The sequence below is a fragment of the Artemia franciscana genome, chromosome 3, assembly GCF_032884065.1.
Source record: "Artemia franciscana chromosome 3, ASM3288406v1, whole genome shotgun sequence".
Classification (NCBI taxonomy): Eukaryota; Metazoa; Arthropoda; class Branchiopoda; order Anostraca; family Artemiidae; genus Artemia; species Artemia franciscana.
The window spans coordinates 44,930,526-44,956,115 of NC_088865.1; the positions used below are offsets into that span (position 1 = coordinate 44,930,526).

Genomic DNA, 25,590 nt, shown 5'->3' on the forward strand with positions numbered 1-25,590 from the left:
GGATTAGTAAAGCCAGATACTTTCTGTTTATTCGCCTTTCCCTGGATAAGCCCGTCAATTTTTCCGATTGATTTTATTCACTTGCGAGACCAAAGAAGCAGCAACTGCATCACCGATAACAGGTATTTCACTTGGCGAATAGATTACAAATATTGGTATGAATTGTTTCTTTTTAGCCGCTGTAGCAAACCATTTATATAAATCTAAAGTATTATCGTCGTCCTTTTGACATTTGATTAGTCTAGAACTGATCGCAAGTTCACTGTGTAATACCTCTTTAGCTTTTAAAAAAGCTTCGTTGGTGAAAAAACTCACTGTCTCTCCGACAACTGTCTGTGCTCTTAATCCATAAGCATCGATCTTGATACAAATTTAATACCGAGTTCAAAATAATATTCTGTTCACTCATACCTCCGAAATCAATATTAATAAAAACCTTTGAAAACACGAAGAAAAATTTGTAGCTTTCGGTGGTACCGTAGACTTACATCTAAGTCAGCCTAACAAAGCTATCCATAATTAGTTCGAATCAGTCCAAAAAATGAGCAGTATCAGATTACGTAAGAATGAAAGATCAATTGTTACTTTAATCCAATTCTTCCATAAGAACCGTATATGCTAGCAATGGGTAACTTTCAGCCATTACTCCGGGGACTTTGGAGGGGTTTATCAACCACGGAGGAATTGTTATTTGACCTTTGGACTATTTAGAACAAAATGGCTGTCATAATTTTGACATTTGTATTTAGGAAAAGACAGCGTGGAGGAAGGGCTGGTTCTCTCCGATCACTTTTGATCGTTAAAAAGGGCACTAAAAATTCAAATTTACAGTCGAATGAACCCCCTCCAAAGCTCCTGCCTTTGATACCACCCATATCTGTCTTTGCTTTCCGTTGGCAAACCCGATTTTAAAGCAAGAATTAAACATTATCAGTGAAACAAAAGAGTTTATGAAACTCATTTATTGAATCGGCGACAATGGAAAAACAAAATTTTCAAACCAGACCACGGCGACTGGGCAAAATCAACATTCCGAATCTACCATTTCCGTTTCGAACGTAGTTGTTGGATTCATAATCTAGATTATGATTTCAAACACTTGACCATCGGTGGAACAATAATTTTGTGATCTGGCTTATTTGCAAAATGGTAAACTTACAATCCAGATCGTGATTTCTCAATTTGACTTGTCAGTAGAAAAGGCTTTTTGCCAATGATATGTCTGTGGCACCATCTATATTAAACAATTTCATCTAGGCTTGCCTTTTTCAAATAGAAAATTTTTAGCATTCATGGTTTTTCATTAGGCTAATATAGGCAATCTGAAATGGATTCTGTAGTCAAAGCAATTCTATTAGCTTTATTAACCCAAGGTAATTTTTGAGAAGAAAGAAAGGTAAAATTCTAGTTTAGTGACTTCTTGCTATCTCAGAAAGGGGTCAGGTTAGGAAAATGAAACTTTCAGGGATGGGACTACAGGCAAAAGTATGTGCCAGGAAGGTATTTTAAAGTACCTACCTCCACTCCTTCTCCCTCTAGAAGGCCGTGACCTTTGATGACCTTTCAAAATGTGTTTGTTATAAAAGTGAAACCTTGCAAAATAGATCTTCTGCTTGAATGAATTATAACAAAATTGTTTTCAGCTTTGCAACTTTGCTCAATTCCAATTTATAAGGTTTTAAAGATATGCAAATACATTTCCTAAATTTGGAAAAAAACATTGTTATTGCTCAATTTTACTCAAATAACAGGAATTGCATTTTCAGAACTAAAGGCAGAGAAAAACAACAGGTAACCAAAAGTTAAGGTAAATTGTTGTTTTGTCAAAATTTCAATAGGGATGGACACATCATGTAGGCAAATTTCAGGGCCCTCTAGAGGAAGAAGGAATGGAGGTGAGTACATCAAAATACCTTCCCAGTATATACTTTAGCCTGTAGACTCATCCCCAAAAGCTTCATTTTCTTAACCTAACCCCTTTCCAAGATAGCAAGAAGTCACTATACTAGAATTTTACTGAAAGAAATTATAGGCTTTTACCTTAAATTGCATTTGCCAGGAAGATAAGAAGGTAGGATTAATTTAGAAGTAAAGGTAGGACAATAAGACATTTAGAAATTTATCCTGATTATAAAGGAGCTTTAAAATACTGATTTCCACCCCCCCCCCCTTCCACAGGGCACTGGACTGTGATTTTCTAAAACCTTGTATTATAAAGGTGAAGCTTTCAGAAATAGATCAAGATTAGATCTAGCCTGTTCTCAAAGTCATTGTTAGAGTTTGTGATGCCCAAGGAAAAACTAGGCTATTTAAATGACAGGTAAAATTCCAGTTTAGTGACTTCTCACTATCTCAGAAAGGGGTTAGGTTAGGAAAATGAAACTTTTGGGGATGGGTCTACAGGCTAAAGTGTATCCCAGGAAGGTATTTTAAAGTACCCACCTCCATTTCTGAAAGTTTCTTTCATTTCTGAAAGAAACTAACAAAAAAAAAATGTTCTACAATGCATCAATGAATGAAAAACTTGAGTGGTAGGGGGTCTATCATACAGGTACCAAAAATATTATGGCTTCAAATTATATTTATTTTCCCATTACCCTCCATCCCTTTCCTTTAGTTCTATACAGCTTTCTTCTTGAATTCAACTCAATAAAACTCTCCTTTGTGATGCCAATAGTTTTCTATGTCTACATCTGCCATGCTAGAAATCAAAAGATCTCATTCTATCTATATGTCAAATTATAAATTTTGAGATACAAAGGAAGCTTAAAATCACTCCTTAGAGGGTAATACAAGTTTCAAAAATGGCTCTGCCCTCAGTAAACAAAAATTGAATTCACTACTATTAGGGGTATGGTTTTCTTTTTCTTTAATTCCATGTTATTGTTTTTTATTTATACTTAAGTGAATTGTTTTTTAAATATAAATTTTTCATGTTAGCCTAACAGTTTAAATTCATTTTTAAAGGAATTTTACATTTACTTGTATTTTGTGTGTTTAATTTTATTTATACTTCTATATTTAATGTTAGATTTTTAGTTAAAATATTTTAAATTTGCAACTAACTATTTTTAATATTGCATTTATCTTTGAATTTAAAACAAAACAAGGTATTATGGGACATTTTACTTATATTCCAAATATAGGTAAAATATATGGTGTAGAATATCTTATAATATTTATTTTTATATTTTTATTTCTTTTAATTTTTTTTTGTATTTTGAAGTAAGGAAATAAATTTTTATCTTCATTTGAAATAATGAATTTTGTCAATTTTGAATTTGCTTGGTTCTGACTTGGAGTTTGACTGCATGTTGGTTAAGTTAAATTAAAAAGAAAAGAGAAAAAAGGAAAACACCCTTTAAAGGAGGGATCAATGCAAGTAATGGTCTATATAGGTGTTATTTTTACTAATTAAGCATTTGCATGCTTAATAATTTAATTTAATAATAACTTAATCAAATTTATGCAAGTTTATAAATAAACTTAACTTAACAACAAGTTTGAATCTTTTTTGCATTTTGAAAATTAAATCTTTGATTTTATCTTAAAAAAATCCAAAGCAAATTTGAGTTCATTTCTTTTTCCTAGACATTGTTTTGGGTCAGCTTGATGATAAAGCAAAATATTTTGGGAAGCTGCTTGGTAAGCTCAATTCTTACCATCACCAAGTAGGAGGTGAAGTATATGCTGTGGATGAAAGTACACTGTATATCAAAGATTTTATTTATGATGGACTTGGCCAAGATACTTTCTTTTTTGCTGGTGGAACAAATAGACCAGGGAGTCAAGGTTTCATCATTCCTAATGAGTTTGGAAGGTATGTTATTGGAATTCAGAAGTATAAGCTACTTATTTTGAAAATTTATGGTTCTAATTGTTCTTTGGATTAGTTAGTCTTTGTTCCAAAAACAGGCATAATAATTTCCAAATGTTTTCATAATGTTATGTCAATTATTTTCAGTCTGTATTATTTACTTTTGACTGTGAGTTAAGAGTCAAAAGAGGGATAAAATATGTAATAAATAAGGATTAAGATTAATCCTGCTGTATAATTATGTGTTTTTTCATGTTTTTCTTTATGTAGTTTTAACTATTTTGAATAGTTTTAGGGGGAGGGGAATTCTGGGAAAGGAAGATGGAATGGAACTAGGATAGAAAATTTTAAGTACATTGATTCCATTGCTTTAAATAAGCAAGAAATTATTGAGTCTTAGCTACTAGTCTCTAACATCCAACCAACAGGTTTCTTTTTAGAAAGAAAAGTTAATTGAATGTCTGTGAAAGGGTTGCTTATACATGAGAGGGAGGATCCAAATGCAGAAGAGTCTAAATAACTAAGTCGTCAAATTGATATATCAAAAATTGACTGCAAATATATATTATTTGAAAAATAACCTTACTTTTATTACTAGTTTGTGTTTAAATTTCAAAAAAGAAATCAGCCCAAATGTAACAATTGAAGATGAGATAATACAGAAAGAATATTTTTAAAAAAATGGTGATCAACAATGTTTCTACTGCAAGTAAGGATCTTACACAGCAAAATTTGTATAAAAAGTTTGAATATGTGACTATTTTAGAAAATTAGTGGAAAGGGAAAAGGTGTCTTTAAGAAACAAGTTCATCTGTATCTTTCATTTGATATCTACAGTGACTCAACTAATTGTCATTAATTAAAATGTGAAGGTTATAATTATGCATGGTTTAGTTTAAAATTTATTCCATGAAGCAGCTTAACTGGTATATTATGCTGTATTTTCCAGAAGGGTGTAATGTTTTGTACTTTTATAATTTTCTTATGTGTTCCAAGAGAGATTGGGGCTATATTTAGATTGTCCAATGGGGCTCTATTCAGGCTATGAGATGGATATTGCAAGAATTCTAACTGAAATTTTCTCAAAATTTCTTTTTTAGAAGATTAATTTTTTTTATTAAGAAGGAGGATAAATAGAGGTGTGAATGCATAAAAACAGTCAGTTGAGTTCTATTGTAGTCAAATGACTCTTATTATCTCAAAGAAGAGAGTAACAAGGACAATAGCAGCCAGTGAAAAACATAGGAAAAATTGTACAAATATTTTGGTTGAGACCTCTGCTCAGCCATCCTCAGTACATAATAATAAATAATGAAAAAATAAAGATAAAAGTCCAAATGAAAATATAAAAAGCAAACCTCAAAATAAACACTGAAACTAAAATAAGGACCCTCTTGAAGCAACAATGAATGGTCAGAGTAACTGAATTGGGCCAAGTTTGGCAGAAGCCCTTTCAACACCAAAAGTGTCTAGATTAGTACATCAATAAAACATTAATATCATTTGCTTTGTGAATCTTATTTTTAGAATGTTCATGTAATAATAGCTAATCATTGTCTACTCATGTAACATCAGAGGTGCATTAGGTCCATGTTCTAGGACGGGCAGACAAATTTCAAGATGTCTAATATTTAAACAAGTTCTAAATTTCAAATTTTTTGGGCCTTTGAATTTTCATTCTGTAATACCTAATATGTTTATGTCTATTTAGTATCATAAATGCATCTAATTAGAAATGCTTAGGATGAATAGAAAACTTTGCAGGGGTCTAATGATAAAACAAGTGAAATATGGCTTAGTGCTGCAGGGCTGCACTACACCTTGTATAATGCTCTTAGAGATCAGCCAAGTTCATATCCTTATCAATGAGCCTCCATATCAGCACATGTTTAGAGGTCTAACCAGCCTCTTAGCTGCAGTCATTCCTCAAAGGACAAATAATTGGCAACACTCTTATCTTGACTCGGAATTCTCCTTCTTCTTGACTAGGAATGTTATTTAGTTCCAGTACTTTCCCTTTAAATGTTAAGAAAATAAAGCTGGAAATGCTCTGCTGGTGTCATTAGTTATGGCACCAAAACAGCAATGACTGCTGTCAAATTCTGTTTACGCCAACTGATCAGAATTCATAATCAAGTCAAACAGGAGAGTGAGAGCGCCAGGAAGGTCCATTCATGTTTTTGAGAAAATCAAGTTCTTGAGAAAAGGGTTTTCTTTTCTTATTTTTTGTCAGGTTTTGATTATCACTTTCTTAAACTGTGTCAACGCGTCCACTAAAACGATCTTAGGCCCAAATGCCATTTTTTCTTCCTTTAAAATGTTTATTTAAGAGTAGTTAATTAATGTCTACTTATGTAACATCAGAAACCTATCCAAGCAGAAATGCTTAGGATGGGTAGAAAACTTTGCAGGGGTATAATAATTAAACAAATTCTAATGCTTTATTATGGCAAATTCAGGCTTTTGGCTTTAGTATATCATTGAAGGATAGATGATCATTGTATACCTGTGTATCTCTGATGTAGAATCAGAGATGCATGCAATCTAAAAGCTCTGGTTGTCTAGAAATGTTTATCAGGGTTAAACTATTTAAAAGGTTCAATGTTAGGTCAAAATTCGAAATTTTATTAGGTTTTGAGTGTGTTTTTCAGCTAAATTTTCATATTCTTGGCTGAAGTTTTTTGGCAAAAACTCAACTACAATATTGCTGAGTATCAGGAGCTTTTTCGATGAATTTTTGACTCACTGACATTGTTTTCCTTGGAGCCTGGGAGCTGGGAAAGGAATATTTATTTAATTTCAGTAATGTTATTTTTAAGTAAACATATTTTTATTTTTTTTTAATATTTTCATCACTGGAATGCTGATATAAGGACACTGTAAACCCAAAACCCTTGGAAGTAAGTAAGAGTTTCCATTGTTTATAAACTAGAAATTCCAATGGTATCTGTTTTTGTAGAAGAAATTTTAATGCTTTTAAAAAAGGAGGAGGGCAATTTATCTCTCGGGTATTTTTTTTTAGTTTAGCTCATTATTCGTGAATAACAATTTTTTTCTTTTTTCAGAACCAATATCTTGAAGGCATATTTGAACAAAAACGTAAAACTGACTTTACCTGATAATAAGAAGATTAGTGAGCTGAAGTGGTTTGCAATTTTTGATATTTCTAGTCAGGTAAGACAAGGTTATATAAAGCTGTAAGATTTCGTCCACCAGCATTCTCTGGAACCATAGGACTCTGGAGAAGATCCCTTGAGTTTCTCCAGAAGGACTCCTAAGGGTTCATATCAGTTTGCGGTAATGGATTTTAAGTAAGGAGCAACTCGTCTTAATTGTAACTGGAACTTAAAAAAAAGATTGGATGAAAAATAGTATATACATAAAAAAGAATCAATTATTATGTAAAATATCTAATTTCATTAAGTTCATGGTTACAAGTCTGAGAAAATTCGCTCCTTTCCTGAAAAAGAAGCAAATCATCTTCAAAAGGACAAGTAGTCTTGATGAAAATTGTAGTACAAATTGAGCAATATCAAAAAACCCTATTAGCTGGGTTTTAAGCTTCAATCTACAAAAACAGAGAGTTTTGGATGGTTTCTGAGAAGAGAAATCGCAGATGCTTGTTTATTACTTTTTTTTGTTTTCTTTAGGGATGACAGTATAAAACCGATGGTAATTGAAAATCGCGAGAAGGCTCATTCGAACACAAACTAAAAGTTCTGGCGCCCTTTTTATAAGAGACTAAAAAAAAAAATGTGCCTCAGCAAAGTAGCGCCTTCTATCATTGTGTGGCTTAAAACTACATTTTTGGCCCAAAGGGGGAGAAAGAGCTATCGATCGGAAAATTCTGAGATAGCCAATCGATTTCGAATTTGAAAACTGTATTCTGCTGCCCAGTTTCAAGGGCAGTATCCCCGCCGAGGGTGTGTTTGTTCCTAAAGAGTCATTTGCAAAATAAATTGTTAGGATGGACATTTTGTTTTAAAGCTGCATTTGATTAAGTTGATTGATTTGGGGCTTGATAAAATCACTTACAGTGGTAAATAATCGTATATCAGCTATTATATAGGAGGGTCAGTGGATCTTTTTGTAGGTGGGGGGAGTAACCTTGAACCTCAAAAAGCGCGCTTTTATGTCTAAATTTCTTAACTCTCCGTGAGCCTTCAAATTAATAAAAAAGAAAATGTGAGGGAGGGAAAGGCAGGAATTAATCTGTAATCTTCCTTCATTACCGGGAATTATTTAACACTTAGTCTGCAATGTGGTTGCTGTGGGATGATAGCAGTTTTCTTACTATTGGCAATCTTTCTTTATAACAAAAAAGATTGAATTCGCATGCTTAGTGGCACAAAAAGAAAAGAGATGGGGGGGGGGGGAGAGGCATCAAGAGCACCATCTAGAAGTCTTTGATTGATTTATCTTATTTCCCACGAGAATTCCCTTCCCCTCCCCCCGGCGTCCATGAAGAACACACCTGTAAAACAGATTTGTTGGAACAACTCGCCTTGAAAAATGTGGAAATGATAACCTCATAGTAAATTTTTGATATTTCTGAATTATCTTCTAATAAGTGTTTGGAGGGCTGCTTTTTTTAGAGATGATTATCTTCTTAGAAGCATAAATATACGGATATTAAACTTAAAAGTTAAAAACGGGAATTGAAGGAGGAAGCAGTAGCCTCATTCACATTCATAAGGACCTTAGATCAAACAGCTCTTAATAACAAAGTATAACTAAAGAGGGACCCTTGCCATTAGAATTGAAACTCTAAAAGGCTAAGTTTTGATTACAATATATGCAATAACAAAATCTATTATTCATGCTGATTCCAAGCATGGAAAATGTGTTAATTTTATAGCTGTTCGTCATTGATATTAGCTCATGAAAGATTGGTATAATTTTGGAAACAGGAAATAAACCCGCCCTCAAAAAGTGGTGCCTTTTTTCAGGAGATTACACAACAAAATCCAACATGTATGAGACCCTAAGATCAGTATCTACGAAAATTTTAATTTTTAATTTAAATTTAATTTAATGTAAATTTAAAATTTTTGATTGTTCTTACAGTTTGAATGGGTATACCGATGATTATGAATTTAAACTATGTAGGATGAAGTGCTTAGTACGAGTTCTGAGGGGATGAAAGCCCCCATCTGATTGAGGAGAGGATTGTTTATTTTGGACAGTACTTTGCTTCGAAAAGCAAAAATCACTAAATGAGCTCTTTTTTTTTATAACATTACTATAAAAAGTTAGATTCAGATTTTAAAGAGTAAGGGGGTGTAAGCCCTTGTCACATTCAGGGTAACGCTGGAAATGCTTTTAAAAAAGGACAGAAATAAAAAGACTTTTTTTTTCAAATTTAAATAAATAGTGACATTAAAACCCAAAGTGAACGGAAACAATGCCATATATGGGCAGGCATGCCTCCTCCTCAACTCGTGCTCTTTACGCTAAATTCGGACTTTTGTCTTAATTCATAAGAAAGACGAGGGCTGGCCAGTATGGATAAGAAGTATTATTAAAGCGCTAAGAAACGTTCCCGTAAAGAGCGAAAGGGTTGAGTAGGGATTAGGGCCCCTTACATACGGAATAGTTTTGTTTATTTTAAGTTTTAATGTTGATCTTTATTTTCATTGGAAACATTTATTTGTTTAAATTTAATTTTGAGAAAGAGTGAGACAAGCTAATATAATACTTGCTATATCAAACAAGGTAAGTAAGAGTGAGTAAGTATGACGGTGCTAGACCCTGAAGGTCCAAACCGGAGGTGATGATCTCTGTTTCGTGGCCCTTCAGCCAGGAAGTACAATGGGGATGGGATCCAGCCATCCTGTGCTTTCGCACACCCTTTCTGCTTACCTTCCCCAGATTTCTGGAAATACCCATTTAGAGCAGGGTTGACTCTGGCGAAGTATACAGATTCATGCCACAAACCAAATAACCGGTCATGCCAGGGATCGTACCCATATCCGTCGGACAAAGGATTTACGACCTAGCGCGCCAGCTACTTAGCCAGGACGGCTCGTATCAAACACGGCGAAAAAAAAGTGAGAATTGAACAAGGCCTGAAAAAGTGAAAAAGGCCTGAAAACTTGTACAAGCCCTGAAAAACTGAACAAGGCCTGAAAAATTGAACAAGGAATATGTATTATAAGTACACTCCCCAGAATTCTCGAGATACCCATTTAGAGGAGGGTCGACTCTGGCGGAGCATACAGAGTTATGCCCAAATAACTGGCCATGTCCAATAACCCTAAATAACCGGATTTTTCGGCCCTATGCCCAAGGACCGTCTTCAGCACAACACCAATATATATATATATATATATATATATATATATATATATATATATATATATATTATATATATATATATATATATATATATATATATATATATATATATATATATATATACTAGCTGTTGGGGTGGCGCTTCGCGCCACCCCAACACCTAGTTGGTGGGGGCGCTTCGCGCAACCCCCAAACCCCCCCCCCCCCCCCCCCTTCCACGCCCCCCCGCGCGCGTAAGTCGTTACGCGCCATATTAATTACGCGCCATTGTAGTTGTGTCCCTATGTCCCACCTGTGAATATATATATATATATATATATATATATATATATACATATATATATATATATATATATATATATATATATATACATATATATATATATATATATATATATATATATATATATATATATATATATATATATATATATATATATATATATATATATATATATATATATATATATATATATATATATATATATATATATATATATATGTTTTTAACTACGTAAAACTTGCGAATATACAACATTCTTTGCTGTCCCATTGTCTGTGCATATAAATAGATTGTCAGGTTTACCGACTCTTGAGCATGCAACATATAATGGTCCATGGGAAAACAATCCGTATTCAGATCTATACCTCATGATTCTAATGATTGCCCTTGAGCTTTGTTGATGGTGATTGCTAATCGAACATTCCCTGTGTCCCCGTCGTCATTTATATAACTCCCTGTGCCCCCGGCATCCCCTTTGTAGTTGTGTCCCTGTGTCCCGGTCGTCATTTGTGTCCCGGTGTCCCAGTCTGTGATTTCTCTTTGAGTGTCCCGGGCGTCATTTATATTCCTTGTGTCCCGGTGTCCCGGTCGTCATTTGTTTCCCGGTGTCCCAGTCTGTATATACATTCGTTTTTGAATTGGTCTTTTTTTTAGTTTTTAGTTTTTTACCTTTTTTTTAAGTTTTTAGTTTTTTACCTTTTTTTAGTTTTTTAGTTATACCTCATGACTCTAATGATTGCCCTTGAGCTTTGTTGATGGTGATTGCTAATCGAACATTCCCTGTGTCCCCGTCGTCATTTATATATCCCCCTGTGCCCCCCGGCGTCCCCGTTGTAGTGTCCCTGTGTCCCGGTCGTCATTTATATTCCCTGTGTCCCGGTCGTCATTTGTATCCCGGTGTCCCGGTCTGTATATACATTCGTTTTTGAAATGGTATATGATGAAATAAATTTTTGTATTTTTCCCCTTTTTTTCTTTTTAGTTTTTTTATTTTTTTTAGTTTTGTTTTTCTCCTTTATTTTTCATTTTTTTTCGTTTTTTTCTTTTTTTCTTTTTTAGTTTTTTTAGTTTTTTAGCTTTTTTAGTTTTTTTTATTAGTTTTTAGTTTTTTTGTAGTTTTTACCTTTTTATTAGTTTTTTAGTTTCTTTTTTACTTATGTCCTGGTCGTCATTTATACTCCCTGTGTCCCGGTCGTCATTTGTGTCCCGGTGCTTTGTTGATGGTGATTGCTAATCGAACATTCCTTGTGTCCCGGTCGCTTTCTCTTTGAGTGTCCCGGTCATCATTTATATTCCCTATGTGCCGGTGTCCCGGTCGTCATTTGTGTCCCGATGTCCCGGTCTGTAATTTCGTCAGTCGAAAACATGACGTCAGTCGACACACAAACATGACGTCACTCGACAGACACACACACACACAGACAACTTATTTTTATATATATAGATATATAAATATATATATATATATATATATATATATATATATATATATATATATATATATATATATATATATATATATTATATATATACTAGCTGTTGGGGTGGCGCTTCGCGCCACCCCAACACCTAGTTGGTGGGGCGCTTCGCGCCCCCCCCCCCAAGCCCCCCCGCGCGCGTAAGTCGTTACGCGCCATATTAGTTACGCGCCATTGTAGTTGTGTCCCTGTGTCCCACCTGTGAATAGAGATAGATATAAATATATGTTTTTAACTACGTAAAACATGTGAATATACAACATTCTTCGCTGTCCCATTGTCTGTGCATATAAATAGATTGTCAGGTTTACTGACTCTTGAACATGCAACATATAATTGTCCATGGGAAAAACAATCCGTATTCAGATCTATACCTCATTATTCTAATGATGTGTCCCTGTGTCCCGGTCGTCATTTATATTCCCTGTGTCCCGGTCGTCATTTGTGTCCCGGTGTCCCAGTTTGTAATTTCTCTTTGAGTGTCCCGGTCGTCATTTATATTCCCTGTGTCCCGGTGTCCCGGTCGTCATTTGTGTCCCGGTGTCCCGGTCTGTAATTTCTATTCGAACAATCCCTGTGTCCCGGTCGTCATTTATATATCCCGCCTGTGCCCCCGGCGTCCCCGTTGTAGTTGTGTCCCTGTGTCCCGGTCGTCATTTATATTCCTAATTTCATGACGTCAGTCAACACAGAAACATGACGTCACCTGATCCACAGACAGACAGACAGACAACTTATTTTTATATATATAGATTAGGGTGGTGCTCATATGGTGAAAAAATTTTTGTTTTAGTTTTTCTAGGTCTTACACCCCACAATTTTTCCTTTCCATGTAAAAACACTACTGGGTAAGTATGAACCTTTGTAAATAATATTTAAAGGTAGCTCAATGGCCTAAAAGACTACAATACAGATACCGTTATTTAAAATGGATCATATTTAATGTAGAAGTTCATTTACTCAAAACAATTTAATTAATGCAGATAAAAATTATTCAGTAGTATAGAAGTAATTGTCTAGAGCTTTATTTGCATCATAATAATGATATTATTTTTCTTTAATTTCACATCTAATTTAATTAATTATCTGTTGTAATATCGAAAATAGTGACGCGAATAATATAAATATTGTCACACTTTTGATCAATGCTACAGGCCTAATAAAATAACAGTAATAATGAGGGTAATACTGTAGAACTGTAGATTAATACTGTGAAAATATAGTTTTAAGTTAGTCAGTATAGTTAGTAGTCACAAATTAAGTACAGTGTATTGCATATTGCACAATTATTAGATGCAGAATGAAGAAGTCAGATGTCGATTGTCGACAGTGTTTCCTTTTTGCTGTCAGGATATAACTTTTGATGAGTTTGGACCACTTGTATTAGAAACTGCAACTGACTTTCGTCTTTGGTAATGTTTCCTATTAGTTCCTGATCAAGACCCACCCCCCTTTCGGCATGATCATTAACAACACTGATTGACGAAAGTGTTTCTGCTGCATGGATGTAGTCTTCTTGTTCCGCCTAATTGTCTGGGTCTATGTCAAGAAAATTATGCAGAAGATCCATCGTGTGAAACAGGGCCATGGACTTTGCTGAAAAAATGTTTCAAATTTCTTTTCTTTGAATGTTTTTAAGTCCACAGATATTTCCTTTGTATGTTCATTCACAGGCTGTTCTTCTTCAACGAGTTTTACTGTTTCCACCATTTGTTTCTTTGTGTCATAATATATGGAATTATCGAAAAACGCCAGACCTACTGTTTCTGGAGATAGATACCCCAAGTGGTTGGCAATCTTCATGGACGTCACTCTGAAAATTTCTGAATTTATTGCCAAATAGTTCAATAGTGATATTAATAATTGATAATCATGATATGGTGCACTAGCTAGTTTCAGAGCTGTCATACACGCTCTTAGATAAACACGTGCTGCGAAGATACACACATCTTGTAACCCCTTTTTTTCTTTCTCACTCAAATGAAACTGCCATCTGAACATCCTAATTTTTAGACTGTAGATGACCTTTGACAGCCATCGTGCCTCAGTGATACTGTCCTTGATATCTTGAACTGACGTAGCATCGCTTGACATTCCTGTTTCAAACCTGGATTGATCAACAAACATCCAGTACTGTTGAAAACGAGTGAATATTGGAACTTGAGGAGCAGATGTTGATCCAAGACAAACTTGAAATACAGCGCCGATGAACAGCTCCATGACGTGATGCCTGTATGCAAGGGACAAAAGCTCCTTACCAATCTTCTGTTCCAATAGAACACACGCTCCAGCCAGTCGACCAGTGTTGGAGCTGGTTGTATCAAAGCACATTGCATGGATGTTTTCTGTGATGCCCCATGTCTTTTATTGCAGAGTATACAGCTGATGCTTGGGCTTCACCTGTACCACAGGTCAGTTTTGCAGTTGTCAATAACTGGGAGACCCCCTTTCCTGAAACTATGACGGGTAGTCGATCAACTTGCTCTTTGCTTGTTAAGCCAGCAATGAGCTTGCCATTCCAGTGAACTACTAGTGGTACGTTACCTTGAAACTCGCTTTTAAGGCGGCTGACTGTACGGACTGGTTTTTCATTCTTAATCGACGAACTGAGTTACGATTAAGAGCTAGATCAGTGATGTTATGTCCCAAACTTTTGGCAGTTTCACTAATGACGAAAATTACTTTACGGTCAGACATTTTGGTTCTGTCTAACGTTGCTGCAAGCTATGGAGTTATAACTACTTTTCTAACTCTCTGTCTTTTTTCTTGTGTTGGTCCTGCCTTGCAGCTCACATTATCATCATCACTATTGTCTGTATCTTCTTCATCACTGCTAGATGACAATATCGTCTCCATCAGTTTGCTGTCATTTTGCCCCTTTTCTCTTTCTTCGCTGGTCTGTTGTCTCGCTATTGTCTTTAATAGCCTTTTTACAACTTGTTTCTCCTCTCCGGCTAATTTTTCATCCCCACCAACCATTGCTCCCTTTCTACCTTTTTCTCTTTGAGCCAATAAAAACTGTTTATCTTCTGGTATTTTCATTGTGTTCATGGCGTTCGCGTGAGCGATGTCAAAAAGGTCGTCCAGTTTACAGAGAAACTCTGCTTCTCTTGATTGTTGTTTAACTGACTGCCTACCTTTATTCTTTTTCAATAAGCGCCATTCTTCAAATAGCTTCCCTAGTTTAGTTCGACAATTCCGCACATCTCTAGTTGGAATCCTGGCTTCATACAAAATGTAGCTATTTCTTTGATAGTTGAAGTCGAAGATTGTGTAATTGTTTCACCCTTTTCCAGGTGGTTATGTAGAAATAGACCAAGTGTCATACGTATGGATGGTAATTTACTTCCATTTAGTCCAGTCACAGTGCAAAAGATAGACTCGCGTCTGAGACGTGGTCGATGACATCATTGCATCATTTGACATCTATAGTAGAACAATCATATTTGTAAACAGCATGTCAATGGCAATGGTACATGAAAATATGTAATTTAATATCAAAGATATCAATTGAATTTTTTAAACACAGTTGAACTAGTCTTATATTATAAAATGAAAAGTATTCAACACATACCAGAATTCTGATGATAAGAGCTTTGTAAATACAGTATATAGATTAATAAAATGTAAAAACTGTTAATTAATTTTTGTAATTTAAAAAGCATGTATCCTACTGCAAAGAATATTAAACTAGTTGGAATTTCTTCAGTTAAATAGGTAAGACTGAACCATGCTAATAATTATTGCTTACATTGGAAGATTAACATAAATTGTGTTTTAAACAATATGCGAAACCATTGTATTTTGGTATTCAAAACATTAATGTCATTGAGCTACCCCTAAATATTCAAATATAAGGGTGAAATTTTGCATGGTGTATTATTTCATGTACCTGAACAAAATTAAGAGGTAAGAAGGTGATATTTTCAAACTTGAAAAATAAGCACCACCCTAATTATATATATATATATATATATATATATATATATATATATATATATATATATATATATATATATTTATATATATATTATATATATTATATATATATATATATATATATATATACATATATATATATATATATATATATTATATATATATTATATATATATACTAGCTGTTGGGGTGGCGCTTCGCGCCACCCCAACACCTAGTTGGTGGGGGCGCTTCGCGCCCCCCCCAAGCCCCCCCGCGCGCGTAAGTCGTTACGCGCCATAATAGTTACGCGCCATTGTAGTTGTGTCCCTATGTCCCACCTGTGAATATAGATAGATATATATATATATGGTTTTAACTACGTAAAACTTGCGAATATACAACATTCTTTGCTGTCCCATTGTCTTTGCATATAAATAGATTGTCAGGTTTACCGACTTTTGAACATGCAACATATAATGGTCCATGGGAAAACAATCTGTATTCAGATCTATACCTCATGATTCTAATGATTGCCCTTGAGCTTTGTTGATGGTGATTGCTAATCGACCATTCCCTGTCCCGGTGTCCCGGTCGTCATTTACATCCCCCTGTTTCCTCCGGTGTCCCCGTTGTAGTTGTGTCCCTGTGTCCCGGTCGTCATTTATATTCCCTGTGTCCCGGTCGTCATTTGTATCCCGGTGTCCCGGTCTGTATATACATTCGTTTTTTAGTTTTGTTTTTCTCCTTTATTTTTTTCCTTTTTTTTCTTTTTTAGCTTATTTAGATTTTTAGATTTTTTAGTTTTTTTATTAGTTTTTAGTTTTTTTTTCTTTTTAGTTTTTTTGTCCCGGTCGTCATTTATATCCCCCTGTTTCCCCCGGTGTCCCCGTTGTAGTTGTGTCCCTGTGTCCCGGTCGTCATTTATATTCCCTGTGTCCCGGTCGTCATTTTTTTAGTTTTTTTAGTTTTTTAGCTTTTTTACTTTTTTTATTAGTTTTTAGTTTTTTTGTAGTTTTTGCCTTTTTTTAGTTTTTTCAGTTTTTTTTTTTAGTTTTTTATTGGTTTTTACCTTTATTTTAGCTTATTTTTCAGTTTTTTCCTTTTTTTTAGTTTTTTTTAGTTTTTTTAGTTTTTTACCTTTTTTTAGTTTTTTTAGTTTTTTTAGTTTTTTAGCTTTTTTATTTTTTTTTATTAGTTTTTAGTTTTTTTTGTAGTTTTTGCCTTTTTTTTAGTTTTTTTAGTTTTTTAGCTTTTTTATTAGTTTTTAGTTTTTTTTGTAGTTTTTGCCTTTTTTTAGTTTGACAACTTATTTTTATATATATAGATAGTTTTTTTTTTTTTACTTATGTCCTGGTCGTCATTTATACTCCCTGTGTCCCGGTGCTTTGTTGATTGCTAATCGAACATTCCTTTTGTCCTGGTCGCTTTCTCTTTGAGTGTCGTCATTTATTAGTTTTTTCCTTTTTTTCTTTTTAGTTTTTTATTGGTTTTTACCTTTATTTTAGCTTATTTTTCAGTTTTTTCCTTTTTTTTAGTTTTTTTTTATTTTTTATTTTTTTTAGTTTTTTACCTTTTTTTAGTTTTTTTAGTTTTTTTAGTTTTTTAGCTTTTTTACTTTTTTTATTAGTTTTTAGTTTTTTTTTGTAGTTTTTGCCTTTTTTTAGTTTTTTCAGTTTTTTTTTTAGTTTTTTATTGGTTTTTACCTTTATAGTTTTTTTAGTTTTTTAGCTTTTTTATTTTTTTTATTAGTTTTTAGTTTTTTTTGTAGTTTTTGCCTTTTTTTAGTTTTTTCAGTTTTGACGTCACCTGATCCAGTTTTTTCAGGTGACGTCACCTGACACATCCATCCACACATCCACAGACAGACAGACAACTTATTTTTATATATATAGATATATATATATATATATATATATATATATATATATATATATATATATATATATATATATATATATATATTCAGGTGTTTACTGAAGACGCCCCTTTGAACATAGGACCGAAATATCCACTGATTTGAATTCCACTGTCTTGAGACAGTGGAATTCAAATCAGTGGATATTTCGGTCCTATGTTCAAAGGGGCGTCTTCAGTAAACACCTGAATATATATATATATATATATATATATATATATATATATATATATATATTCAGGTGTTGTACTGAAGACGCCCCTTGAACATAGGACCGAACTATCCACTGATTTGAATTCCACTGTCTTGAAAAATTTTCCTATTGTTTCTAAGTTATGTTTGTTTGATATGAAAAAGCAGTGTGGTCTTTTTATCTATTTCAGTGGTTTTTATCTTTTGCAATTCATTAATGAATTGCTTACGTCGCTTCTTAATTGTGTTATTTTCTTTGTTTGTTTGAGTATTTATAAACAGAAAAAGGAAAAGGAATTGTGAAAAAAAGAAAAAATCATATTCGCGTGAACTATTATTCATATAAAAGGACCCTAATGTATAAACAAGGCTTAAATAAAAGAGGGAAGGAAATCATATGCTTAAATAAAGAAGGAATAACCAATCACAATGGTTTAATATAGAATTTATTATAGTAGTAATTTCCATAACAATTATTTATATAACACTAATGATGAATTATAATTATCAATAATAATTTATCATGCAAAATAACTCTAATGCTGGAAAAAGATTGAGAATTTTACTACAATAACCCAACTATTTTTCAAAAGTTAAGACCAGTCTGTTACTCGCCGATGGCTGGTCCATTACCATTTTCAATGAGAGATTACAGTCAGGATATTTTGCACAGAATAAAAGAAAAAACAAAAAAAGTTAGAATTTTGAAACAAAAAACTAATTTTCTATTTCATTTTATTGCAGGAAGTTTATGGTGACATATCTATCCCTGAAGAATTTGAGTCCCCAGTTCCTCAGAGCCTTTCTGAAATGTCACGTCGATTGAATGGGGTACAAAGTGGCAACGTTGTCATTTTAGATGCAAAAACAATAAAAGTTCCAAAGTTTTATTATGATGGCCAAGCCGATGCTAGATTTTGGGCAGGTGTCGGCCCTCAGCCCTCCTCTAAGGGCTTTATAGTACCTGATGAAAAAGGATAGTAAGTTTATCTTTCAGTATATTAGAAGTCTGTAGAATAAAGATAATACTATGTTCGGTGCTCAATTGTGGGCAGGTGTCGATCCTAAACCCTCCTCTAAGGGCTTTATAGTACCTGACGTAAAAGGATAGTAAGTTTATCTTTCAGTATATTAGAAGTCTGTAGAATAAAGATAATAGTATGTTCGATGCTCGATTTTGGGCAGGTGTTGGTCCTCAACCCTCCTCTGAGGGCTTTATAGGGCCTGACGAAAAAATGATATTATGTTTGTTTTTCAGTATATTCTCAGTCCGTAGCACAAAGATAGTACTATGGTATAACTCCTTTTGTTACATTAGCATTTTAATTTAATAGAAATAAATGAACTATATTTAGTAATATTAAATTTAATACTTACTAGAATTAGATTAAATAATTGATGCTAAAAAGTGCTTGATTTTTCCACCGAAAAAGTAAAGGAAATTTAGGTGATGATAATCTGGATTTGGATAATGGAATGGAAATTTAACTTATTTTATACCCATTTTCATTATTTGATTTTTTCCATTCATGACTATTATATCAATAGTATTTATGTTTTTGATACTAAGGGATGTTTTGATAACAAGAAAATTTAATAAATTTTGCAGGATGACATGTGATCAAATTTTATTAAAAGGTTCAGAAACCAAAATTTCGGTAAAAGCTTAATTCATGATGGATAAATTACCACTTACATAAAAAAAACATTCTATAGTATACGTATTACCTTCCTTCTCAGGCATTTTGCAAAACGATCTCGGCTAGAGTTAAAGCTACTAAAGTCCCTCTTAGCATCCTCATTCGTGATTGTTATTTGACTCAGGAAACCTGTGGGTTGAACCATTTGTCGAATATCGTCGAATGACGATACCGCGCTCGGTGATCAGCCCTCTCAGTACGGCGATTACAGATTAGTCACATTTAAGCTGAATTAAGTTTCAGCCGTTTAAAAGATGATCTTCGACAAGGCTAGTGTCATCCTTTTTTTTTTGGGGGGGGGGGGAAATTGAATAAATATAGTTGAATAATATGAAAAACTTGATAGCAGAAATTTTGACAACTAAAAAGTAAGCTGAACGAAAAATGTGGTTCAATCCCGCATTCCAGGGCTATAATGAAAGCAAGATTGAGATGGCTAGGACACGTTCTGCGAATGAAGGATGTCAGATTACCAAAGATTGTCCTCGTCGGCCAACCATCTAGGGCCAAACGAAAAGCAAGTCCTCGAATGGGGTGGGAAGTTTCCGTAAGGAAAGATTTAAGGAAATGGTTATTTCCTGAGAGGGTTTAAAAAGGAAGGCTTTCAATAGATTGGGATCGAGAAGGATTGTTTTTAGCTGTGTTGGCCAGTGACGGCTGTGTGCTTCAGCGAGTAGTAGTTGTCAATAAACTATCGTCGGTTATTGGCAGTTTTTCGGGGTTGTTGATAGGTGATTCACTGAAGGGATCTACTTTGGAATAGTTAAAATTAGATTTCATGATTGTCTAAATATAAAAGTTGTAAATTTTTTTAATTTCCAATGTGTGTAGTCTACAACGGGATATACTAATTGAATTTTCCTAGACTGCAAGACAAATTAAACTTATATAAGTCAAACCCTGTGTTTAGGTACTGTTGACTGCTATATTACCTTAAAGCTTGGTTCTTAGGGGAGTTATACATTCATTTATTTATTTTATTTTTGAAATTGCACTACAAATGTTTGGAATACTTAATAATTTTATCTTGCTTACAGTCTTGGAGCCCCCAAGTTTGAACGACCAATGGCATTTATTTATGTATAAATTACAAAGTATGTAAAATTCTATGCTATTGAAAAATTCCCTTACAGCAAAATTCTACCCTTAGTTTTAGTAGGACTAGAAAATAATAGAATAAAAATAAAAATTATCTCATTTAGTTTAATTAAAGACGTCAGGTTGTTGCGTTTGAATTTCCCCGCATTGTCAGTTTGAAATTAGAATTGTCAGATTTTAGTTATGAATCATAAATCTGACTTTTTTTAGGCTATTTATTTGTTACTTTAACTTAGTAATATTTCACCTTAGATACCGTAGAACATAAAATTGTGACTTGTGCGGATGCCTCTTATTGCAACAAAAAACTCTTTTTTGTTTTTTAAAACATTATGACTTTAATTAAAATTTTTGGATTATTTAGCCAATTAGATTTAAGCTCCTTTTTGGGATAATCTCCATCTTGAATTATTTTTGTGCCCTGTTCTATTTCAGTTCTTTATTTTTGTATAATAATTAAAATGAAAAGTAATAATTAAAACGGGTAAAATTTTCGGTAAGCCACTGTTCGTTGAAATAAAAAGAAGTTCATTGGTACAAATGATATTAAAATGTGAAGATTTAGGCTTCATATCAGGAAGCATTTAAAGACGAAAAAAGGGGAAAATGTTAGAAAAGAACTGGCTTAACAAATTAAGACATACATAATGTGATGAGAAAAACACAAACGCTATAGAAAAAGAACAAAAAGAAGAAGGAACATTGAATCATTTGAATAATTATTTTCCTTTCATTATTACTGCCTCAGTTTCGAATTTTCACTTCCTTGTTATTTTTTGTGTATTTTTTTCTGAGATAATGAAATATAAGATATACATTTATTAAAAAAGAAAACAAACACTATTCGCCATTGGCCTGCCAAGAAAGGCAATAAGCTTGGAAGGGCAAGCTTACTTCGCGTGTATTTTGTTGCTGCTTTTGAGTTTTTCTCTTTTTCTGAAGAGAAATTGAGAAGACCTGCAAATTTGACGTCGTATTTTCAGTAACCAAAGTTGTTTTTGTGAATACATCTTATGTTGTTATTTTTACAAAGCAAGTAAAAATATTTGATATTTTAGCATTGATAACCTGAGACCTTATTCTGGTGAAGATGTGATATTAGTTCTCCCAGGTGACGTTACTGTAAATGATGTTGATTGGTTGAGTATCTTTAATATTGAAACCAATGAAAATCTTGGATCTGTTCTAGTTCCAGACAGCCTGAATGTACCTCCTTCTCTACTAGCAATTGTTGTAAGTTTTGAGAAATATTTGTGGTTAGGTGGTGGTTTTCGCTAAAAATGATGGTTATTGATTGAGTATCTATAATATTGACGAAAAAATGTTATTTGTTCTAGTTCCATAAAGCTCTAAATGAACCTCATTTTCTCTGCTATCAGTTGTTGCAAGTTTTGAGAAAAATTTATTTGCTAAAAATGGTGTTGATTGGTTGAGCATGTATAATTTGAAAAAAATATGTTGTCTGTTCTAGTTCCATTCAGCTTGAGTATACCTCCTTATCTATTAGCAATTGTCGTTAGTTTGGATGAATATTTGTGCCTTGGTGGTGGTTTTTGCTGAAACTGCTGTTGATTGGTCGAATATCTTTAGTATTGAAACCAATGAAAATCTTGGATCTGTTCTAGTTCCAGACAGCCTGAATGTACCTGCTTCGCTACTAGCAGTTGTTGTAAGTTTTGAGAAACATTTTTTTGATGATGCTAAGATAGATTCGTTTAGTGTCTGTGCTGTTGAGATCAATGGTATAGTTTGTCTCCTTGATGAATTCGCCCCCTTCTCTACCAGGACTTCTTTGTAAGTTTAATGGAGTATTTCTGCTTAGGTGTTGGATTGCACTGTAAATAAGATGAACTTTATAATGAGGCGATCAGTAGATATAATTGTTTTCTGTAAATAGTGCTGCCTGGAACGTATCCACATAAAAAAGTATACAATATAATATATATAATAAATATATAAATAATTCACGTAAATAATATACAAACAAATAGTGATGTATGCATACACAAAACGTTTTTAATTCACTCCCAGTACCAGATAATTAATTATGGCAATGGAAAAGAACAAACAGAGAACAGAGAAAATATTGAAACTAGATCTCTAAAAATGGTAACTATATGGATGAAAATTGAATGTTTTGTGCCATTTGCACTGATCATCCTGAGTTCCAAAAGTCATAATGCACCCTACTATAACGTAATACTTATATCGTCTATTTTGACGCTAAAAGGTTTTATCGACGGATATATATATATATATATATATATATATATATATATATATATATATATATATATATATATATATATATATATATATATATATATATATATATATATATATAAAATATATATAATATATATCGAGTTTTGTAAACGATTGTTTTATTGATTGCCATGAAATTTTCGGTGTTTGAGATGGTCTAGTAGGCATAGGATGTAGTAGGCTAATGAGGCTAAGGATGTGCTCTGTGTGGTTTATTGACCGTTATCTGGAAATTTTTTGGTCTGAGAGAGACAAAATCTCAAAGCTGTCTAATGAAAAAAGCTAGTATTGTTCAATCAGACCAAAATAGAATAATCAACTCAAACCAGGCTCTGACTGGGGCTGACTTCTTCTTTGCGGACTGGATCTCAAGTCGTCATATAGAAAACGGCCTTCCCATTGTCGAATATTTGATTTGCTTGTATTTTGATTTATCGGTGAAATATTTTTTTTTTTTTTATCTGGCAAAATTTTGTTGAAAAAGAAGGAAAGCCGTTGGACGAGCTTATTTCTCAACTTAACAAAGTCGTCATTTGTTCATGAAAGTATTTAATTTAAATATTTCATTTTGATTTCCTTTCAATTTAAAAAAAACAGACGGTTGAGCGACAGTCTGGAAAAGGCTACTGATCAAATTTTTCACTACACAATATTTCATATCATTTCTAACATCTCCAGCCCTGCTCTCAAGCCAAATCAAAAATGTGGATTATTCCAACAAAGTAACACAAATGAAATTTAACCCTAACTTTCTACAACCAGTACATACATTCAGGCACGTACGCAGGAATTTTTTTTCGGGGGAGGGGGGCCAAAACCTTCGAAACAGCAGATATAAAGTAGCACTTTTTTATATTTAGTAATGCAAACAGCACGTATACCTGAAAATACAATTAGCTTTAATCTGTAGTATCGTAACGGACGGGGGGAAGAAGACTGAAGCCTCAAAAGTACGTTTTAGGCTCAGGTTATGTTCATAGCGATTTAGAACCAGTAATTAATCTATTAAATCCCACTGAAAGAGAAATTTTAGGGTTAACAGTGCAATATTGGGCGGGGGGGGGGGTAGTTCTTCTATTGTAAAAACGTAGATTTTAATGCAAAATGATAGTTTCCGAAACTGATCCATTAAAAGCTGTACTTTATCCTGAAAAGAGGGGATGAATGCCCTAATATCAAGGATAATTTAATGTTGATGTGGAAAGCAAACTCTCTTTACAAAAAAAAATAACATTACAATTGCTAATTACTTTAAAAAGGGTAAAAAGTTAGACAGAAAATGGGTTAATAATTGGGCTTGACTTGACCGGATAATTGCATGCTGTAAAATCCCCCAAAAAAGGCTTCACACCTGTATCTAGATTCTTAAAATATGTCCTACTTTTACCAGAAATCCCAAGAAACCATGGGGAAATTAAACATTTCACAAAATTTCGGGGGAGGGGGAGCTGGGCCCGAAGCCCCCCCCCCCCTGCGTATGTGCCAGCATACCTTTGCGGAGCTAAAAAAAAGAAAAGTCTGACATTATTTTTCTTTGCTATATCTCAGGTCAAATTTTTGTTAACGATTTTCATAGTAGAAGTACAATAATTGCTTGTTGCGAAAGTAGTGACAACTAAAATAGGAAAACAATAGTAAACAAAGCTCAATAATTTTACCAAGTTAAATTTTGAAAGTATTTTAAATAATAATAATCCAAGGGGGAGGGGGGACTATTTATAGGAGACTTTCGGCATGTATACTTTAGATGCCACAACTACTATACAACTAATAAAATAGTTACCCATTAAAATTATTGTCCTTTTGCCAAGTATATGTTTTGTCTTTTTCAGAAAACTGACAGCAATTTGCCAAATTGTGAGACCCTTCATAGGGATATTCAAATATCATGGGAAATCTTTGGCCGGGCCATAACTTTTGAAATAGCATACAGAGCAAGTAAGTTTTTTATCTTTTTTCCCTTTTTTTCAAGAAGAAACTATTCATGGTTTCCTTTCGGACTTTCCCTTTAGATTCAATTTAACCTTTTGTATCTAATGCTCAATGCAAAGGCTATATTTTCATTCAAGACCATTCAATATTTTGGCGGAAAACGCACGTCATAATAGCATTTGGTCCATTCTACGAAATGTATATTTAGGTAAAACTCAAATCAGTTGGCAAATCCAGTTAATCCGTAGAGTACCTTGCTATTTCCCCAGATCATTTTTTAAAAATAGAATAAATTTAAATTTTTATCTTTTTTTTAAATTTTTTTCAAAGCTAATTAATTATACTTAAAGTTAGACGGTTTTCTGACCATTTCAATGCAGCGAAGCTAGTTGAAAAAAATAAAATAAACAATACTGCCCCTCTAAAATTTTGGCTTTGGGCACCCACTTGGTATATTTTTGACTGACCATAGATGAAAAGAAGAGTTTTTTTTTAATGAAAAACACATTCAATTCTTTTTAGGAACATCAGAATATGTGGCTTTTGGTCTAAGTGGTTCAGAAACCTCTTCAAGAATGGTTGGAAGTGACGCATTTATTTTGTACACAGATGGTGTTCAGGGGCATGCTGAAGATTACAATATAACCGCCAAATCGATGGTACGTATTTACAATTTTAGATATTATTTTAAG

The 25,590-nt window shown here is 33.4% G+C and overlaps 1 protein-coding gene across 1 annotated transcript in view; it reads left to right on the forward strand.

Annotated features, from left to right (window-relative positions):
• Positions 1-1,261: 1,261 nt before the first annotated feature.
• Positions 1,262-25,590, forward strand: part of LOC136025312 (protein Skeletor, isoforms B/C-like) — a 51,164-nt gene continuing 26,835 nt past the window's right edge. Inside the window, exons 1-7 of the mRNA XM_065701216.1 lie at positions 1,262-1,373; positions 3,592-3,820; positions 6,883-6,991; positions 18,648-18,883; positions 21,760-21,934; positions 24,799-24,904; positions 25,421-25,557. Of these exons, the coding sequence (XP_065557288.1) occupies positions 1,328-1,373; positions 3,592-3,820; positions 6,883-6,991; positions 18,648-18,883; positions 21,760-21,934; positions 24,799-24,904; positions 25,421-25,557 (1,038 nt within the window). The 5' untranslated portion in view covers positions 1,262-1,327. The remainder of the gene's footprint in view (positions 1,374-3,591; positions 3,821-6,882; positions 6,992-18,647; positions 18,884-21,759; positions 21,935-24,798; positions 24,905-25,420; positions 25,558-25,590) is intronic.